The 20,740-nt window shown below is 35.6% G+C and overlaps 2 protein-coding genes across 2 annotated transcripts; one reads left to right on the top strand and one right to left on the bottom strand.

Annotated features, from left to right (window-relative positions):
- Positions 1-1,498: 1,498 nt before the first annotated feature.
- On the top strand, positions 1,499-2,389 carry LOC147389972 (uncharacterized). Its single transcript, XM_086419804.1, has one exon. It carries the CDS (start codon positions 1,499-1,501, stop codon positions 2,387-2,389), a length of 891 nt encoding a protein of 296 aa, XP_086275930.1.
- Positions 2,390-4,346: 1,957 nt separating this feature from the next.
- Positions 4,347-20,734, bottom strand: LOC147389971 (CDPK-related kinase 3-like). The gene is made up of 12 exons (XM_086417826.1): positions 20,555-20,734; positions 19,810-20,440; positions 9,748-9,878; positions 9,176-9,217; positions 8,958-9,066; positions 8,660-8,738; positions 6,725-7,021; positions 6,458-6,567; positions 5,696-5,803; positions 5,471-5,533; positions 4,843-5,010; positions 4,347-4,751 (listed from the first exon to the last, which is right to left on the bottom strand). Exons 2-12 carry the CDS (start codon positions 20,383-20,385, stop codon positions 4,614-4,616), a joined length of 1,821 nt encoding a protein of 606 aa, XP_086273952.1. The 5' UTR covers positions 20,386-20,440; positions 20,555-20,734; the 3' UTR covers positions 4,347-4,613.
- Between the last annotated feature and the right edge of the window lie 6 nt (positions 20,735-20,740).

Genomic DNA, 20,740 nt, shown 5'->3' with positions numbered 1-20,740 from the left:
ATCTATTTCTTCCTACAATGGATCTATCTTGAAATTTGACATGATATTTGTCATTTCTTGGGACCTCATGGATGCAAGGTTTTGCAAAGATGAATTTAGATCACTTTTTTCGAATCTCAAAAACTTGATTTGGCTTAAGAATTTCCGTTTGGTCAAGTTGATTGGATGATATATAGTTTATTTGACTATTACAAAAATGCTAGAATATTAGATATATGAAATTCATTACAATCTATGTACATTTTGAAGATAAATATATGATTTGTGCTCGAGAACTAGAAAAAAATTGTTCATTTTGACTTTCAAGTAGTGTTATATACATCCAATTGAGTCAGCTCAACTCTCCCAAATGAATTGTTGAATCAATTCATCAAGTATTAAAAGGAGTAAGTCTGGCCTTACTTGGTAAAACTTCAAATCTTGCTAATGACCGTTGTACTCAACTTGTGGCATCCAAATTCCTAAAACATGATATGACGCCACAAGGATGTAAGGGACAAAATTCTATGAACTTTTATCATTAAATTTGGCTAAGTGCTAAATGCTTGGGGAGAGTTAATTCCATGACCTAGGTTCAATTCTCATCTAACCCATCTTTACCTCCATTAACCACTAATCCCAATAACACATCTCTTTAATAAATTCTACGAAAATCCTGAATCTTTAAATGCTTCCTCCCACAGAGAGTGTTGTGTATTGAAAAAATATTAAAATAAAATACTAAAATTATTATGAAATTTTCTTCTAAATTTTTTTTTCTGTAGTGTTTGACTAATCATTTTTGCCCATTTAATACACATGAGATCATGCCATCGGCTCATTAATTAGCTTAGCACATAAATTTCGAAACTACGAATCTTTGTTCCAACAATAAGAGCAAATTTGATTTGCAATTGTGTTAAGTAAATTAACCCAGGGCTCTAATTCTAGATTAGGTCTAATTCCTACTATAAGGTCCATCTCAATGTATAGGTCTGATTGCAGTGTGTATCCCGAGGAAAAATCTATGATTCTAACACATGGCACGTCATGGGTGTATGTCAAGGTGGAGTTAGAAAATGATTAATGATAAATAGAATTTAGAAAATTAATTAAATGATTGGCTAAGAATCATCAAATCTAGTAAACATAAATTCATCATTCAAGACATTTTGTATTCGATTATTTGTAACTGTGTGGATTATGCTTTCCGTACAATCCGGACATGGTAGGACCCAATTCATAACACAACCTCTCTCTCTCTCTCTGTCTCTCTCTACCTCTTTCTGCACCAAGCCAGCCAGCCAGCCTAGGTGGTTCCGTCGTTTGGGAAAAGGGGGCAAATATATATATATCTTCCCTTCGCCTCCACTCCTCCTCTTCCTATTGTTGCAATTTCTTTCTCCTTCTTTACACCCTCACAACCAATGAAGAAAAACATCTTCATCAATCGCCCATCTTCAACAACAACAACATTATTAAATAATCCTAAAGAAGAAGAAGAAGAATCAGACGGGCAATGGTCCCTCTACCATTGCTTATACTAATCAACTCTGTATCTGATCTAATCACCCTCTCTTTCATCTCTTTTCTCCTTCTCTTCTGCTTCTTCTCTCTCTCCTTCATCCTCTATTTTCGTCTCAAAACCCAACAATCTCATCTTCTCAAAAACTTCAATTCTCTCTGGTCTGTTCGCACTCTTCTTGTCTCGTTTATCTCTCTTTGGTCTCTAAACGATCTCCTTCGCATCCCTTTCTTCCGTCTCCATATCTTCCCTTCCTTCTCTTCTCTATCTCTAACCCATCAAGCCAACTTATGCAGGGTTCACCTCGTTTTGTCTCAAGGACTCTTAGAGCCCGGTTTCTTACTTACCCTTCTCTTCCTCGTTAATTTCTCCATAAAGAAAAAGAACAAAAACGATACGTTTGGGAATGCTGTAGGAATTGTGTTTCTTTTATGCCTACCCATTCTCTTCTTTCATATTTTCTTCCTCTTCTTCGTGTCGAATGACTACTTTCCAGAGGTCTTCGGGAGGAGTTTTGTAATCTTGAATGGTGGTGGTGGTGATTCGGTGCTGTGTGCCTATCCTTTGTTTAGTACAATTATTTTCGGTGCATTTGCAATAATTTACGTTTTGTTTTTCTTATTGGCATGTTGGAAAGTGGTTTCGCTTGTCATCAATAAGGGGTTGAGGGTTCGAATCTATGCGCTTGCATTTGCAGTTCTGATCTTGTTGCCAACACAGGTCTTGTTTCTTGCCCTATCGGCTATGTGGAAACCTTATGACGCAGCCTACAATGGGTTCGCGCTCGTTGTCTTCCTATCCGTAATATTGTGCGCTGTTGTTGGAGAGGGTATTTTGGTCATTAGACCAATTGCAGACACGTTGGCTCTGTTGAAGAGTGGATAGGAGAAGAACGACTGCCAGTTGGGTGTTGTGCGAGAAACATTGATTTGGCAACTGGCAAGGATATGTTGGGGATTATTTCTTGAATGGGTCCAAGGGTATTTTGGTCATTCGAATGAATTCTGTTTAGGCATGTTAAAAGAGTGAATTTCAGCCTCATAATTTGATTGATATTTCATTGTCTGGGATTAATTTAGATTAGCAAATTATTTGGTTTGTTTTGGTGGTGAATATTGTATCATATTATCTTCTTTTCTCCAAAGTTGAATGAACATTATGGCTTAGCTTACCAACTTCGTGATCAACCGTTTCTTTTTTGCACACTTCTCTGTGTATCAATGATGATATTATAATAAAGAATAATTTGTTATTAAAAAAAAAAAATTGAATCTAAAGTTGTCATCAAGTATTCTTTAATACATAAGTTTCAAAACTTGTTTGGGGCTGAGGTGTATCGCTCGATTTGTCTCAATATCGACCAGCAACAAACAAGTCAATGTATTTTGGACCAGATTTAAAATAAAATCCACATCTCTATTTTTCTCTTTGTTAAACGAGACGTCTCAAACATATTGAAAAACTTGTTCGAGACGATTCCGTCTCAATTACGGATATGTCAAAATGAGTTTTAAAACCTCTTTTTCATCAAAATGTTTTACTCTTTTTTTATTTAACAGTGAATCCAGATTCAAATTCTTGGGGATAAAGTTTTGATAATGAAGATTTAAAAGTAGCAAACTTTAGGTTGTTGACAAATTTACATTAATAACCCAAATCACATATGAGTAGTCAGACTCTGTACAATCCAGTTTGATTTATTAAATGATTTACAAACCAGTGAAAGTTGAGAGTGAGATTAAAAAAATTAAAAAAAAATTGGAAGGACATTCGTGTATAATATGTGAATTATTTGAAGAATTAATAATTTTTCTCAACGCCTAGAAGTCACTAATCAACCTAATTTTTAGTATAGATTCACATGGTATGGACCCAACATCCAAGGTCAACAATCCAAAAAGATGGGTGTCGCATTTTAGGGGTGGGGGCAATTAGGAAATTTGTGAGTTAAAAGAATGTTTAGAGAAGTGGTTCATAACGTCTTTTACAAAACGTTGGAGTCAAAAAGTGTCGGGAATGGCAATCCATAGTTTTATTTTTAAAATGGTTGAGTCAACTCATGCTTGACTGAGTGATTTAAATCAATTAAAAATAGAGATGACTCGATATCCAGAGTCAATTTAAATTAAATCGACTTGGATATTTCCGGTGAACTATTTTGTTCCAAACATGTTTTACTTCTTGAAACAACTGTTCATCTTCCCTTGTAAGAGGCTTCTCTCTTAAATTAGGAAAAAAATATTTGTTTCTTTTAGTTAAAAGAGTGAAGGATTCTATTTCTACACCATAAAGAACCGATGGTGCAGAGTCTACTAACAGCATTTTATATTTTTATAAAGAACGGTTAAACACCCATAAATTAAAATTTACTTTCTCAATTAGAATAGAAATTGGATTGTATTTTGATAATATAAAAAAAAAAAAAATACTATTAAACGAATTCAAATGATTTAAAAATATCATGAGTTTAATGTTATATAAAAACCCAAAATCAATCCAAGCCCAACCTGGCCCAGATCCATTAAGGGCAGGTTCAGGCGTAGCAATTTAGGCTTTGATAGGAGAGGTATAGGTATAACCTGCCTCTTGAGGAGTAGGTTAGGGCGCAACCAAGCCTGACATTGACAGCCTTGTTAGACACCATGATCTTGAACCTAATGTGAATCCCTGCCACACTTAAGTTTCAAATGGACCATACATTTTGCCCCTTATTTTTCTATGCCATTGTTGGCCTATGATGCCATCCTTCCAAGGCATCTGATAACCTGCATTTATCAACATGAGAGAAATCCAAACACCAATGCCACTGACAAGCCTGAAAGAAGTTTAAATCTCCTAAACCTGTATCAACCAAAGAATCTCACATCTGGCTATTAAGAATTCATTTATACACTCTTTTCCTACAACAAAAGAAATTGACTTTAAACTGTATTGAATGGAGAACAACATGATTAGTTCAAGGGATCCCACATTTTTGGGACAAAGACTTTGACAATGATGATAATGACAACACTTTTATATCTAACAAAAACAAAAAAACAAAAAAATCCAAAAACTTTTTTAATGCCATGAAATTTAGAAACAATTGTTAAGTCACTGACTGCACAAATTATTGATGTCTTGTATTTGAGCTACGCATTGTAACACCATGCAAAAATTTGGTATACCCCAAGAAACTAAGCTTCCCATCAGAGGTCCTTATCCAATCATTGAGGATTGAGTGAGCTGTAGGGCCCAAGTTCATTTCCTGCATCAATGATTCATAAATTTCAGTAGGTGTGAATAAAAATATTCAAATACGAGTCATCTGCCCAATGCCATGCCTGTACCATACATACCCGTGCCAATTCCTCAACTGAGATGACTCGATTCCCCGCCTGCTCAAAAAACTCAAATGCCGTACTGGCTATCTGTTCCCACTGTTCAAGAGCCTCCAGGTGATATGTACTGATTGCAGCAGCACAGAACTCTTCAAAGTCCATTTTCTTATAAGAAAGCGATTCCATCTAAACATAAAAATAATAAACCTTTATTGAGCGTATCTTAAACGGAACATAATGAGTTCTCATGCATAGGTATGCAATAATTCTTGCCTTGGTCATCAATTTATAAATGAGTTAGTAAGAACTCCACAATTGAGTATATGTTGATGAGGCTAAGATCTTTCTACGGTTAGCCCTTGTAGATAATTCAGTTGCAGAAAGAAAAGCCACAGCAAGGTATTGACATGCCAGCTTTTAGACTGACATGTCAAGACATCATATGCAATGGATTTAAACCAATCAGGAGTAACAACTCTCAGTAGATTCAACATCTGGGATTATTCTATGTTAAGATTGTGGTCAACAACAACTAAGCTCAAAACAGCACCAGCAGTTCGTGCAATATAATGAAAAATGTTTGTAATTGAGAGAACAATTCTTCTGTCAAGGAGGTTTTAACAATTAAAAGTATCATATGCCTCACCGAGTTTAAAATGTCAGGAACCCTTGATTCCTTCATGGCATCAGTTGCATTGCGCATTAGAGCCTGCAAAAAAATTTAGTAATGGTCAAAAACCAAAATAACAACATTGATGATGATTAGATAATGTTACATGAGTTATCAAGTCTTCTAGCCTTATAAGCAGCAAAAGTACCAAAGTTCTAAAATTTTGAATGCCTAAGAAAAAGAAAAGAAGCGTCAACAAACCATTCTAAAGTTTTCAAGCGAGATGAGCCCATCTTTATTTGGTTCCAAGAGCATAAACTGAGCTTTAAGGTACAGAAGTTCATCTTCTGTTATAGCCTTCGATAGAGACTGCAACCACGTAGAAAAACAAGTTCTGAAAACTAGAAATAGGAACAAATAACTTGGAGAGTTTCAAGTATTCAGAAAAATCCCAGTTTTAATGGAGAACGAATGGACAATTTACTGTGAAAACCTCCCTATTTAGTTGCAAACAAGAAAAAAAGGCAAATTGAGCATGTTTACACCATCCAACCCATCCATAAAAACATATGGAAGTGGAATGTCATTTAAATAAAGGAACGTGTTTTTTGGAGCAACAATTCAAACTCGTCTCAGAAGTGGGGTTTATCCCATGCATTTCACCACCTCAACAACTTTCCGTGTGAAGTCTCCCTTCCAACACCAGTCTACCACATGGAAGAAAGGAATGTTTCCTTCTACTTTTTTCTATTAAGATGAGATCTTTTAAATTCAACAACCGCAGTTTATAGGGAAAGTACTGGCTATACACATGACAGGGACAAGGGCAATGTCCACATTGCTAATCCAGAAGGCTGTCTATAACATCTACAGTCTGGATCCTAACTCACATACGTGTTGCCTGTGCCAATTGATCCCATGTTGGATCAAGCGATCCAACTGGGATCAGCTGGTGCCAATTAAAAAAAAAAAAAAAAACTGGGATCGGCCGATCCCTTAAACCATGTAAGAATAGAGTGTTACCTTCAATGCTGCTCGTTTGAAAGGTGTCGCTCGTAGGTATGCCTTGACTAACTTATAGATCAATATATCTAAAGGCACAGAGCGGCTTTCATCTCTCAACCATGGGTGAGCTGTCAATATAGAAGTGTTCGTTAGTTACCATAAATAAGTAAAACACAAATGTCACAAATAACAGTTGTCCTACATCCAACTGTCTCATTTGAGTTTGAACTTCCTGTGAAAATTTAGAAATAATACAAATGGAATTAAGGTCAATTGACAACTTACTAAGAGCTTGTGCTGCAGTCATTCTTTTCCTGTGGTCCTTGTTCAAAAATCTTTTTACAAAATCTTTGGCTTCTGGTGATACTGCAGGCCAAGGTGAATCATCAAAATTGGGATCAGCTCTTAAGACAGCACGAAAAATTCCTGATTCAGTTCGTGCCCAGAAAGGTCTACTTCCACATAACAATATATATGCTATGACACCAATACTCCAAATATCTGCTTCCACACTGTACGATCTATGGAGGACTTCAGGTGCAACATAGTATGCACTACCAACAATATCATTGAGTCTTTCATCTGCACAAAAACAAGAGATAAGGATTCTCCTTCAAAATTACACCCATGACTGTACATAGCATTGAAATAATGCTTTAAATGTGAACGTGTAAGGTGAGGAGTGAAGGATTGAATGCTATTCTCTATCTATTTTCATTTTTAGTGTTGCTTCAAACGCCATTTAGAACAATGGTAAGCACATGGAATGATCACAGGTGTAGAGATTTTTTTTGTTGTTGTTGTATATTGGTTGGTGGGCATGTATATTTTTTTTTTTCAACTATCGACTACAAGTCAGTCAAGATAGGCTACTCCTGACTCACACAGTGGAGTCTAAACAACCAGCTCATGACCATGTTTAATGTAAATTATAGTACTGAGCACATGGTTCGGATCCTCTTTGCTATTCAAGAGCTGGCAATGTGGTCTTTAACAAAAGAGAAAGGATTCCCAAGCACTCAATACTTTTTGCAGTTTGTTGGAGACAAAGGAGAGGAACACCCAAGTGTTAAATCAGTCCAGGGGATTATTATCATTAGCATTTTGAGTATTGTTTGCTTTTGGTGCATGCTATACAAGGACTTTAAGGGTATCTACTTTGAAGAATTATTATTCAGATGGGATTCAGTTTGTAAGAGAGAGATCTACTTACGTGCACTTTTTCATTGTGATGGTCATCTCGACCGACTTCTAAATAAATCTTATATTTTCAAAAATAAAAAAGGGAATCAAAAAGCACCAAAGAGGCTAATATAGTTGGAAGAGTGTCTTCAGAGGCGCTTGAGGCATAAGCCCCGGGTACGACTCAAGGCGAGGCGCACCAAAAGGGTGTCGAGGCATTGGGATGAGGCAACTAAACATCTAAGGCGTGATTGAGGCGTATAAAAGGCATACGCCTCATCTGAGGCGCAAGTATTTTTGCTGAAGTGTAAGCCTCAACTTTAAAACTTTTTTTTAAAAAAAATTCACTATTAATTTCATGTAAGTATTTTTATACACCCATACTTTCAAGTCTACTAAACAGGTTATTATGGATATTTTAGAAAACGATACCACATGATCAAATCAAGAAGAAGATAATATGGATGATGTAGAAGTATTTCATATGGTAGAAGATAGAAAGTGATTGGGTCTTGAGATTATTTTTTAGTGGTGGACATGAACTTTTAATTTTATTTATTATAATGGTGGATCTTGGACATGCTTAGTATATAGTATTGGCTATCAACTCTTAATTATAGGGTATTGAAACTTGAAATTTGAGTATGGGGAGTGAAACTTGGAATTTTAAAATTAGAAATATATGTTGGTTATCTTATTTTTTATTTTTAATTTAAATTATTTATAGATTTTATATTATTTATTTTAAAAAATTCATGCGCATGAGGCTTATGCCTCGAGGCATTGGAGATCCCAACACCTTGACTGATGCCTTAGCGTCTGAAAATATTGGTTGGAACCCTTAATAGAACCATCCAACATTTTCAAAATATATATTATAACTTATAAACTTGTGAGAATGGCATTAACAAGACATTATGAGAATGGCTTTAACGCTTCACGGTTTAAATTGCTTCACGACATTCAATAACTAGGGGAGAATGTTGACTAAAATGACTAGTTATAAATACTACAAACAAAAAAGATTTATACAAATACCTGGCCGTATAAAATCAGAAAGGCCAAAGTCAATAAGTTTCATTGAAGCACCTTCATCTCTGGTGGTGAAGAGAAAATTCTGTTCAGCAGTCGCAGCAATGTGTCAGTGGATAAGAGTCTAAAATACCTTGCAACTTCAGAAGTCAAAGTTGACATTCAAATATGAGAAAACAAAAAAGTTATCCCATTCTTTTTTTTTTGAAAAGTAAAAAAGTCATTCCATTCTATGAGGTAATAAACTAAAGCACCACAATTGAGTAAAATTACAAAAATGAAATATTAAGTTCAAGCCCCAGACCTCTGGCTTTAGATCACGGTGCACGACACCTTGAAGATGACAAAAGGCAACTACACTTAAAATTTGCACAACTATAACTTTTGCATCTTCCTCTGTGTATCTTCCACCTCTGCAACAAAAGAGAAGTGTATAATGAATCCAAAACTGTGTTTAATTCAAAAATAGATATAAAAAACCTCCACAAGCAGCATAAGGAAAAGAAAGGAATGCATGCCTACCGGGATAAAATTCTGTCTAATAGCTCTCCACCTTCACACAATCTGAAAAGAAAACAAACTTCTACCAAATTCAGACAAGAAAAAAAAAATCTGACAAATTCAGATAATTGTAATATCTCAACATGGAATAAGAATCTCCAGCATAAGTCCATCATAGTGAAAATAAACTGCAGTTCAACTTTTATTCCCAGAAAGGAGTTTGTTAGAACACAACTAAACCAATTCACAATTTCTGATACATAATGAATATTTCCAATCAGACCCAAGAAAAAATGTGAATACGGGATCATGACCCACACTCATTGTCTCTAGCAGCTCTCTATATCTTCCAAGGTAACAACATGATCAAAATGAAAACAAGTTCCTATTTAGTCATAAATACTTAATAATAAGTGTTGAAAATTATGAATAATACTAATTGTCTCTAGCAGCTCTATACCTTCCAAGATAACTATTAAATCAAAATGAAAACAAGTTTCTGATGCAATCCTAACATTAGTACAAATGTTCAAGACACATGGATCATAGATGTGGATCTCAAGCAGACTGGATAAGAACAAAAAAGCACGTACTCCATGATTATGTAGACATTATTGGCATCCTCACAGGCATCATGAAACCTGACCAGATTCTTGTGCCCAGATAAAGCTTTCAAGATTTTCACCTCTCTACGAACATCTTCAATTGATATGGCTGTTGTCATCTGCCAAACAAAGTTAATTTAGTTCCAAATGTTGCTCTAGTTAACACAGGAGTTCATCAACAACAGTAAATAGCCCCTAGCTTCTGGAAAGCAGTGAAAAGTAAACAAACCCTGTATCAATGAGAAAATATCGATAAAAGAATGTTACAAAATACAATAAGAAAAATAAAAAAATAAAAATGGCACCCCAATGAACACTGGCACAGAGAAAATAGACATACCCACCGAAACAGATTCAATATTATGGATCTTAGCCAGAAAATAGAAGTTCCCACCGAAACGGATTCAATATTATAGATCTTTGCCACATCGTTAAAAAGAACTGATAACAATTCATATTACCAGCAAAAACATTTTCCTCATAATCAGAAATGTTTTCAGCTTCCATTTTCACATATACATTTCACAATAAGTCATATGATTTATTTGGAGGAAGTACTCACTTCCATTTTTTGCATCATTTCTCTCTTGATTTTGTTGCAAGCCCAACTATGCCTTGAACACTCTAAGCAGACAACAGGCACAAAGGCTCTGGCAAAGTTTTTTTCTTCCTTTAGCTTCAAAAACTCTTTTTAAACTTTTTCTGATAAAGTAAAATGGATTAAAACTGATCCACAGTAATAGGTTACTACAGACTCACAGTCCCATTAAACTAGTAGGTTGTTATAAATTGTCACTAAACAAAAAGCTTGGAGTAAAGTATTTTTCACATCATGGATTAATGGTATATTATATTTTGCTGAACATTAATAAACAAAATACGTGTAATCCTATAGTGCCTTAAGAAGTTAAAACAGATTAAAAACAAAAAACCCTAAAAAGTTTGAGGATGAAAATAGTATCATTGCTTAGGCAAATTAATGACCAAATTCTTCATTCTTAAATTACTCTTCCACTAATATGTTGTAATCACCAAGTCAGTACCCTTGACATTATTCAGTTCATAGGAATTCTCATAATTAACCCCTTTGTTAGCATCTTTCACTTTATACATGTTTAATATGAAATTATACATTTATTTTTCAAAAAACATATTATATGCCCAAATCTTTCTATCAGATGGAAAAATTGGTGCTTTATTAATATCAAAGGTATAATACCTGCTCTCCATTTGTTCCGGAAAAAAAAGGGCTAGAAAAAGTCTGAACAAGAAGACAGAAACCCTTTTTTTTTCTCAATCCCTTCCTCTACACAATCCCTACCAAAATGGGTAAAGATCAATTCCACAAGAACAATTCTTTCCCTATCCTATCTCATAAATATTTGATGACAACTTTAAACAAGAGTAGTCATGCCAAGTGACAATAAACAAAGGAACACCATCAAAGGAGATGAATCCTGTCAATTCAAGCCTAAGAGTGGAAACAAAGACGATCGTCAACTATTCCATGATTCAGCCTCTTCAACATTCAATTCCAAGTAACAATTCCTTTAGTATTTAATTTAAAGAAAGAGAAATTCTAGAATATTTTAAGAAGTTATACAAGATTATGTGTTAATGGACTTATTTAACTTATAGCCCAACGAGCTTTTGAGTATGTTGGGCATGTTTTGATATTCTAATAAGAGCCCAAAAAAAATTGTATTTCCTTTTTTACCAATTACTAACCAAGACTTATATTAAACACGAAACACTAACTTTTTTAAACACGAACATTTTTTCCATATCTTTTTTTCCCAAAAATTTTGGTATAGGTCAATGTTTTCAGACGATGCGGCAAGGAAGTCTGCTGGCCAAAGCCTCGAATCATAAAGCCTAAGCCTCACATTCATGCTATATTGAAATATATAAGATAATATTTGAATAATTAATATTAAACTTAAAAAAAAAAATAGGATGGTCACTACCAATTTCCAAATTTCAAATCCTTAGAATCAAATTCTAAATTTTAATCCATTACAATAAATAATAAAATATAATAGTCGTGCTGGGGTAACATTGAAATGTACATCGTGGGGGACATTTCTGATGTGGATGTGCGTCAGAACCATAGATGCTTTTCATCGATATATGAGCGAGATCTCGATGAAAAATATCTACGGTTTTGACACACATCCGCATCATAAATGTCCCCCACGATGTACATTTTAATGTTACTTCAGCATTATCCTATATAATATTTGACTGTTATATTTTGAAAAAGAAAATTTATTTTTGAGTAATTGAACGTTTCTACACTAAGTAGCTACTTATTCTTTCATATTTATTGCAAAAATAAAACTAAATATTAATTTTCAATAACTTCCTTTGTATAATATCAAATATTACAACAAATTATTTATAAATCAACACTTTGTTTTTTATGGGTAAGATAGATGCGAACCCAACAACCTCAAGGTTGAGGTTGCATTCTGTTAACCGACTGAGTTATGGGTCAAAGCCTTATTTATAAATCAACTCAACTAAACGATTTTCTTTGCACATATTACTAATTTGTATTCAAATTCCTTTCTAAATGTTCCCATTATGTTGCATGCTAGCAACATAAATGGAACTTATTTAGCGAAAAAGAAAAAAAATCTTACTTAGCGAAAAAGAAAAAAAAGAAAAAAAAGGAATAAGAACAAAGGAAGAAATATATTATTTAAAAAAAAAAATTAACATGGAGATATGCCTCGACTAAAAGGTGTATACCTCACACTGAGGATATGCAACTTGGGTGCCTCTTGGTCTGAGACATAAGCCTTAATTGCTTTCATTTTTCAACCTTATGCTTCACAGCGTTCTTAATGAGCTTCATCCTAAGTTGTGCCTCAAGCATAAACCTCACACGCCTTTGAAAACACTGTTAGGAGTTCAATGATAATTATGATGATTTTTCGTATTACAGTCACTGATCCTCAAATATTTGACCGAAGTATGGTCATGATTTGGATGTACTAACAGAAGTATACTTGAATTTTCCACATACAAATTACTAGAAAGGAATCAACCCCCCTTTTGCATGATTAAATATTTCTTTGTTCTTTACAATCCAGTATGACTCGATTTCAGAAACTTCAACAACCCCTACCATGTCAGACTGCCTTTCTCAAACGTAAGCATGGACACGAATCTTCCACTTGGTATCAACAATTTTCCAAGTCGTCATTAAATGCACTTAGTGTTATTTGAAGGTAGTCTTTGACATCTATTTTACTTGATCCATATCGAAAGAGATTCAGGATTCAGCTCATGCGATGTTTTTTTATTACAATCCCATGCTTTTAAAGGTAATGTTAGGCTTACACAGTTACAGCGAGGCTCATTAAAAAGGTCTTAAGGCAGAAGGAAGAAGCATAAAAACAATTGAGGTGTACTCTTCAGACTAAGAAACACCAACAAGGTGTACGCTTCAATGTGAGGCGTTAAGCCTTTCGATAGACACTTCACATTAATTTTTTTCCTCATTATTTTAAAAAATTATAAGTATAATTTTATTAGAAAAGAGAAAACGCGAGGCCAAGGTGGCCCCCAAGCAATACAAAACACAAAAGAGCGAAAAGATAACTACAAAGCAAACAGTTCATTCACAAAATTACAAAGAGCACAACTCAGCCCATTTGAACGCATAGTCTTCGAAGAACACTCCTTCAAAATCTTTGCTGACTTTGCACTAGTAAAATAACAACCCCAAAACCTCCATAGTCACTTCTTAAGACGATTTCTCCGTACCTTGAAACACTCTCTTGTTTCTTTCTTTCCAAAGGCCCCAACATGTTGCAAATGGGAGGATAGCCCAAAGTTATCTTTTTCTGCTATAGAAAATATTATAAGTCCATTCAAGGAAGAGAGAATAACAGGTCAAGGAGAACCTAATCCAAATGAAATAGGAAGAGAAAATGACCCAAAGGATTGAAGGTGAATGAACAGTGAATTAAAATATGACACTCAAACTCACCACTTGACTTGCAAAGAAAGCAAAAAAATTTGAAATTGGCAAGTCACGCTTAACAAGTTATCCAAGGTTAGATTCCTCTCGAGAGAAGTCAAACAAGTGAAGAAGGCAACCTTGGAAAGCACTAGAGAAGAGCAGATGGAAGACTCTGAGAAGACTAAATCGAATGGAGGCAAAAATGCTTTAGTGAAAATTATAATATTGCGTGTATTCTTTAATCTTTAGCTATCTTATCATTATTATTATTTTCTTTCTACTTTACTTTTATTTTTGTTGATGCTTGCAAGTACATAATTGAAGCATATAGAAATATACGAATATAAAATAATAATCTATACAGATTTGTTGAACTTATTTGATTTATAAATAAATGTTGTAATAAAAAGCAGGAGCGGAGCCAGGATTTTCTTGTAGTGAGGGCAAACTATGGTTAGTTGTATAGTTGAAGAACTTGAAGATAAATGGTTTTAGGGAGAAATTCGGAGGTTTTTGGTAAGAAATTGAAGAAAATGATATTTAGGTCATTTCCAATTAGTATATGAGAAGGCCCGGTCAAGAGGCAATGTCATTAACAAAAAATAGGGAGGTGAGGAGGAATTGGAGGGAGGCAAGGGAATGGGAGCATATGGGGAGAGAGGTGAGGGAGTGGGGACAAATGGGGCATGTAATTAGTTGAAAATATAGGGGTGTTTTCAAAGTTCTGTGGGGGCAATTGCCCCCACCAGCCCCTTACTAGCTCCGCTCCCGATAAAAAGTATCACACTAAGAAAGTTATTTTTGATCAGTAAAGATAAATTTATTGAACAATATATATATATATATATATATATATATATATATATATATATATATATATATATATATATATATATATATATATATATTTATTTTTTTTGATAATATAAATTTCATTAAAGAAGAAAAAGAGAGGAGGAGGCCGAGAAAGCCCCCGAGCAACAATACAATAAAAACAACTAAGGAAAAAGAAGAAATATAAAAAACAAGCCTGGCGGGGATCTACAAGTTACAAACGGTTCCCCAATTAAAGACAAAATCTTGGAAGTTCACTCCTTCAAAGTCTTTACTCAACTTTGACCAAAAGAATAGATATCCCAAAATCTCTAAGATCACCGTGTGAGACGAGCTCTCCTTGCTGTGGAACACCCTGTTGTTGCGCTCTTTCCAGAGGCCCCAAGCAATTGCGAAAGGAAGGATAGCCCAAAGATACCTCTTCCTAGAAGAGAAGATATTGAAACTCCACCCCTCAAAAAGTGCAAAGACAGATAAAGGAAGAACCCAATCCACATCAAAACGAGATAAAAAGAACATCCAAATAACACGGGAGAAAGAACAATGAATAAGAATGTGGTTAACGGACTCTCCGTCCCTCGAACAAAGATTATAAAAATTTGGAGTAATCCACCCCCGACAGATCAAATTATCCAAGGTAAGGATTCTACCCAAAGAGGCAAGCCAAACAAAGAAAGACACCTTAGAAGGAACACGCGCGGACCAGATGACAGAGGGAGCAAAGAAACCTCCCATGACGGAAGCAAGCAGAAATAGAAAGACTGTACAGAGAACTTCTTATCCTTAGCCTTAATCCATTCTCTTCTATCATGCTCGTTCTCTTTGAATTGGATTGAATTGAGGAACTCTTGAAGAGATGTAACCTCCGTCAATTCCCAATCATTGAAATTCCTCCTAAAACCCAGATCCCATGAATCCGTGTTCCCGTTCCGAATCAGACACTGCCTAACTGAGTTATTTTTTTTCAAAGAGCAAGCGTACAAGGATGGAAATTGAGTAGACAGAGATGAAGTTCCGCACCAAAAATCCTCCCAAAATCTAACCTTATCCCCAGACCCAACTTTGAATTTAATCTCCCTATCAAACTTATCAACACCCTTCAATATACCTCTCCACACACTGCACCCATAAGTTCCTCTCGCCTCATCACTATACCAACCAAAACCTTCTCACCATATTTAGCGGAAGTGGGAAAGTTAGAGATAGAGGATAGAGTGAAAAGAACTGAGCTTAAGTTAGAATTCCAAAGAGTGGCTTTGATGGAGGAGATAAGTTGGCGACAAAAATCTAGGATCAAGTGGTTGAAAGAAGGAGATAACAACACTAAGTTTTTCCATAAGATGGCAAATTATCATAGAAAGAATAATCAAATTGCCAATTTGACGATCAATGGGATTAGGGTAGAAGGGGAAGAGGATATTAGAGAGGGTGTAGTGGGTTATTACAAAGAACTTTATAGGGAGCGGGAAGATAGGAGACCTCGTCCCGACAACCTTGAATTCAATACGTTAACTCAAGAAGAAAGGGTGTGGCTGGAAAGGCAGATTGGGGAGGAAGAAGTAAGATCAGTTGTTGTGTCCTTGGGTGGAAACAAAGCGCCGGGGCCAGATGGATTCACAATGGAATTCTTCAAACATTGTTGGGAAATTGTAGCCGAAGATTTCATGAAGGTGGTTTGGGAATTACAGGAAAAAGATTGTTTGGATTATGCACTCAACAGTACCTTTGTGGCTTTGATTCCCAAAAGAGTGGGGGCGGTTGATTTGAGTGACTTTTGGCCTATTAGTTTAGTGGGATCAGTGTATAAGATAATTTCCAAGGTGTTGGCCAACAGATTGAAAGAAGTTTTGAAAAAATTAATTGGTTTTGAACAAGGAGCTTTTCTTAGGGGAAGACAAATTCTGGATGGTGTGTTAATGGCGAATGAATGTTTGGATTCCAGGACCAAAGATAAGAAGGAGGGGCTAATTGGAAAAATAGATATGGAAAAGGCTTATGATCATGTGAGTTGGGACTTTTTGGAGTATATGTTGGGTAGGATGGGTTTTGGATCCAAGTGGATAGGGTGGGTTATGAAGTGTGTAGCTTCGGTTTCTTTTTCTATCTTAGTGAATGGTAGCCCAGCAGGATATTTTAGAGTTCTAGGGGTTTGAGACAAGGTGATCCATTATCCCCGTTTTTATTTCTTATAGTGACAGAGGCCTTTGGAAAATTGTTCAAAAGGGGGGTTGAGATAGGGAGGTTATCCGGTTTTAGGGTGAACAGGGAGGGTTCGTTGATTTCGCACTTGCAATTTGCAGATGACACCATTGTGTTCTTAGACCCTTCTATAGAACATGTGAGAGTTCTTCGGGTTTTATTAGGCTGTTTTGAAGCAATTTCAGGATTACATGTCAATCGGCAGAAAAGCAAGTTGTTTGGTATTGGTGAGGTGACGAATCTTCAACTCTTAGCAACTACTTTGGGGTGCAGTAGTGATACGCTCCCAACTTCCTACTTAGGTCTTCCTTTAAGTGCTCCATATTGTAGCAAAAACATTTGGGAGGGAGTTACCGAGAAAATGGAAAAGAAATTGAGTACTTGGAAGGCAAAATATCTATCCAAAGGGGGTAAGGTTACATTGATTAAGAGTACTTTAACGAGTATACCGATTTACTTCTTATCTCTCTTTTCGTTACCTAAATCGGTGGAAGTTAAGATTGAAAGACTCATGAAGAATTTTTCGTGGAATAATAACAATGGTGGTAGAAAGTATCATTTGGTGAATTGGAAGATGATTTGTACTCCAAAGAAGAATGGAGGTTTGGGGATTAGAGGGCTAAGATTAACTAATAAAGCACTCCTGGGCAAGTGGCTATGGAGATTCAGGGAAGAAAGAGACAATTTGTGGAGGAGGGTGGTTCAGGCTAAATATGGTGAGAAGGGTTTTGGTTGGTAAAAAAATATATTATCAATAATGAACTAAGGCCAAATAAAGAGAGACGCGAATTGCGGTCTTTTTTTTAGCAGTCCTCACTCTCTTAGAGGTACCAAGGATAGACACTGGAATTTTCCAAGTAGTCACTTGGTGACTCCGTCCTGGGGCACACACCCATGGTTCTCTCTGGCGGCCCTATATACCGAAGGTATAATATTTAGTTTTATGTTCGCAAATAAAATAGTTTGCATTGCGAAAACTTTCAAGTATTCAAATAAAGACATTTCTTTATTGATGAAATATAAAAATTACCATTTTATATTATTGTTATTATTATTACTATTATTAACAATCTTTTTAAAAGCGTGTGAGGCATACAACTCAAGGCACGTCTTAAAAGTTCATTAAAAACCCCCTGGGGAGCAAGGAAGAAACGTAAGAACAGCTAAGGCTTACACCTTAAACCAATAGACCCCCAAAAGGCATAAACCTCTCACTGTCGAGGCGTACATCACATGAATTTTATATTAAATTTCTATATTTTAACCATATTTTTATTTATTTTTCCCCTCTCTTCTTGTTCTTATTTCTTTCTATATTGTCATATTATTTTTTTTGACATATATTTTTTTTTCTAGTCATTGTTGCAAGCATATATGATTGGAGCATTTAGATTTATTATCCCAAGTTGTTGAATTGATGTGGTTCACAAATAATATTTGAAGTATTTAGCTTTCCATGGGGAAAGTTATTGAAAACAACATTTAGTTACATTATGCAATCAATGTAAAATAGTTATTTACTATAGAAACTTTAAATTCTTTAAATATTAAATACTTCTTTCTTGTTAAAATATACCATAGTAAGATTATATTGTTATTGATGTAGAGGATTAAAACTTGAAAATCGGTTGTGCATTTGGAACTTGAAATTTGAAAATATGTTGTGGCTACCCTAATTCTTTATTTTTCAATAATAATTACTTGTATTTGTTAGATTATATAATTAAAATTTTATGCACGTGAGGCTTACACCGTGGAGCATTGGTTAGTCGATCGCCTCATTTCACGCCTCAATGTCTGAAAACATTGATTATTAATTTAGAGAATAGCCAACCAGTGCCAATGGATGAGAGACGAAAGGCAAGCCCTTTCATTATGGCCATGGACAATAGAGGATGAGAAACAATAAAGCAATATTAATTTGAAACATACCGGTGGTCACCATAATTTTTATATTTTTAATATTAATTTTTTGATAAGTTTTTTAATATTAATTATTTATGCATGTTCTATTATTTATTTAAAACTCCCATGCACGTGATGCTTACGCCCTATGTCTCGAAGTGCTAGCCAATCGACCACTTAGCCTCATGCTTTAGCGTCTAAAAACATTGTTACGACCAATTGAAGAACTAGAACAATTCATACAATAATTGTTCGAGAAAGTCAATGCTAACTACAACAACAACAAAAAATCCAAAACAGTTTCAGAAGAATTTTACCTTTCAGATGATTTGGATGTTTACCACAAAAGTACACTTATAGAGAAAAGTCCTTAGATTAATTTAATAACCTTGTGTATATTTCTTTATACAAGAGTGATGCAGCAATTTCACATCCCCATAATTTCCTGGCACTACGTGGAAAACATTCAATAATTGCTTTGTCAAGCACCCATTTCACCATGAACATCCTTTCAACTTCCTTTGACATAAACCTAATGCACAAAATAGCCCATGACTAGAAACAAATTAGGTGCACTAACATTCGAGTTCCCACAATTTCTCCTTCTCAAGATGTTCCCCCTAGAGAAGAGGAACCCTAAACAACCACACTCATCAACATTTCAAATAGAATAATAGAATAAAGATTTATATAAGTAGATGATACAACCAAGGGAAGCTTTTGACATAGTGAAGACAAGCTAAGATTTCATCAAAGGCACTCAAGATGTCAACATAACAAATCCTAAATCAAGAGCACATTCCAAGATTCTTTACTGGATATCAAACATCCGTTGAAAATTTTGTCCACATAATCTAATGCATGCTTTTACATGATCTTTTGAATCCCAACTATAAAGTACCCAACTTCAAAGACAAAAAAAGAAAACAAGTACACATGTTTTCAAGCTCAACATAGTAATCAAAAAAATTTAGTCTTTTGCACATGTCTTTGTACTGTAATTGAATGAAATTAACAGATGCTAAAGATTCAAGAATTGCAATTCTTAGATCAATCGATTTCAAATGATCAAAATCAAAGTAATCTGATCGCTTATGAACAAAAGAAATCAACCCAAAGACACAACACCACCAACGCACCTTAGCTTTAGCGATGATCTTGACAGCAACTTGTTCACCTTTGAAGTCTCCCTTCTTGACTTTTGCAGAGCAAGTATGCCCAAAATGCCCTCGTCCAATCTCCTTCCCCAATTCATACTTCGCCCCAAAATTCTTTCCGTAACCGAAGCTCTTATCGAGTGGTCTCTCAGTCTCCACTACATCCTCTGGAATCGGACCCTCCTTCGGCTTCGCCGGTCCCTGCCTCTTCGCAAGAGCGGCCTTAATATGCTTCGCCGGAGACGGAGGAGGGAAAGGACGACGAAAGAATCTCCGGGGAGTAGACCTAGATGATCTAGCCGGTGAGGGAGAAACTCCGGCAGGGAGAGGACTACTAATACCATGAGGGTAAGGACTAGGCCATGGACTATTAGAAGAAGAGTGAGCCGGCGTGTTCCTTACAGAAGGAAAACTAACGGGGCCGTTAGCTGGAGTAGCAGTCGCAGGCACTACTGACGTTGAAGTTGAAGGCGTCTGAGGACGATCGGCTGTTGCTGAGACACCAACAATGGTGTCATCTTCGACGACGGAAATGTTCCTGCCGTAGCACTGACCCATCGCTGTTCTGATAGAGATCGCTCAACGTCCGAACATCGGACGACTAGATCGATCTCTGCAAGAATCGGAGTATTTCAGAAAAGAAGACTGAAGAGATCTGTGGTAAGAAAATGATAAAAAGAAGGAATAAATGGGGAATTGTTGCAGAGAGAGAGAGAGAACTAGATACCAAAAGAGAAGGTCAGAAGAAGAGAGAGGAGATGATCTGGAGATATAAATTTTGGATTATCTCAATTCGCTGGATTGAGAATCCCTATGTAACGCGCGATAGTTTCGGTTACTCGATTACATCCCTCTGTTGTGCCTTCATTAAACACCAAGACTACTGCTTTTCTTTTCTTTCTTTGCTTTTCTG

Source organism: Akebia trifoliata, chromosome 12 (assembly GCF_017979445.1).
Source record: "Akebia trifoliata isolate Shusen 1 chromosome 12, ASM1797944v1, whole genome shotgun sequence".
Taxonomy (NCBI): Eukaryota; Viridiplantae; Streptophyta; class Magnoliopsida; order Ranunculales; family Lardizabalaceae; genus Akebia; species Akebia trifoliata.
This window is presented reverse-complemented; position numbering and strand designations above follow the sequence as displayed.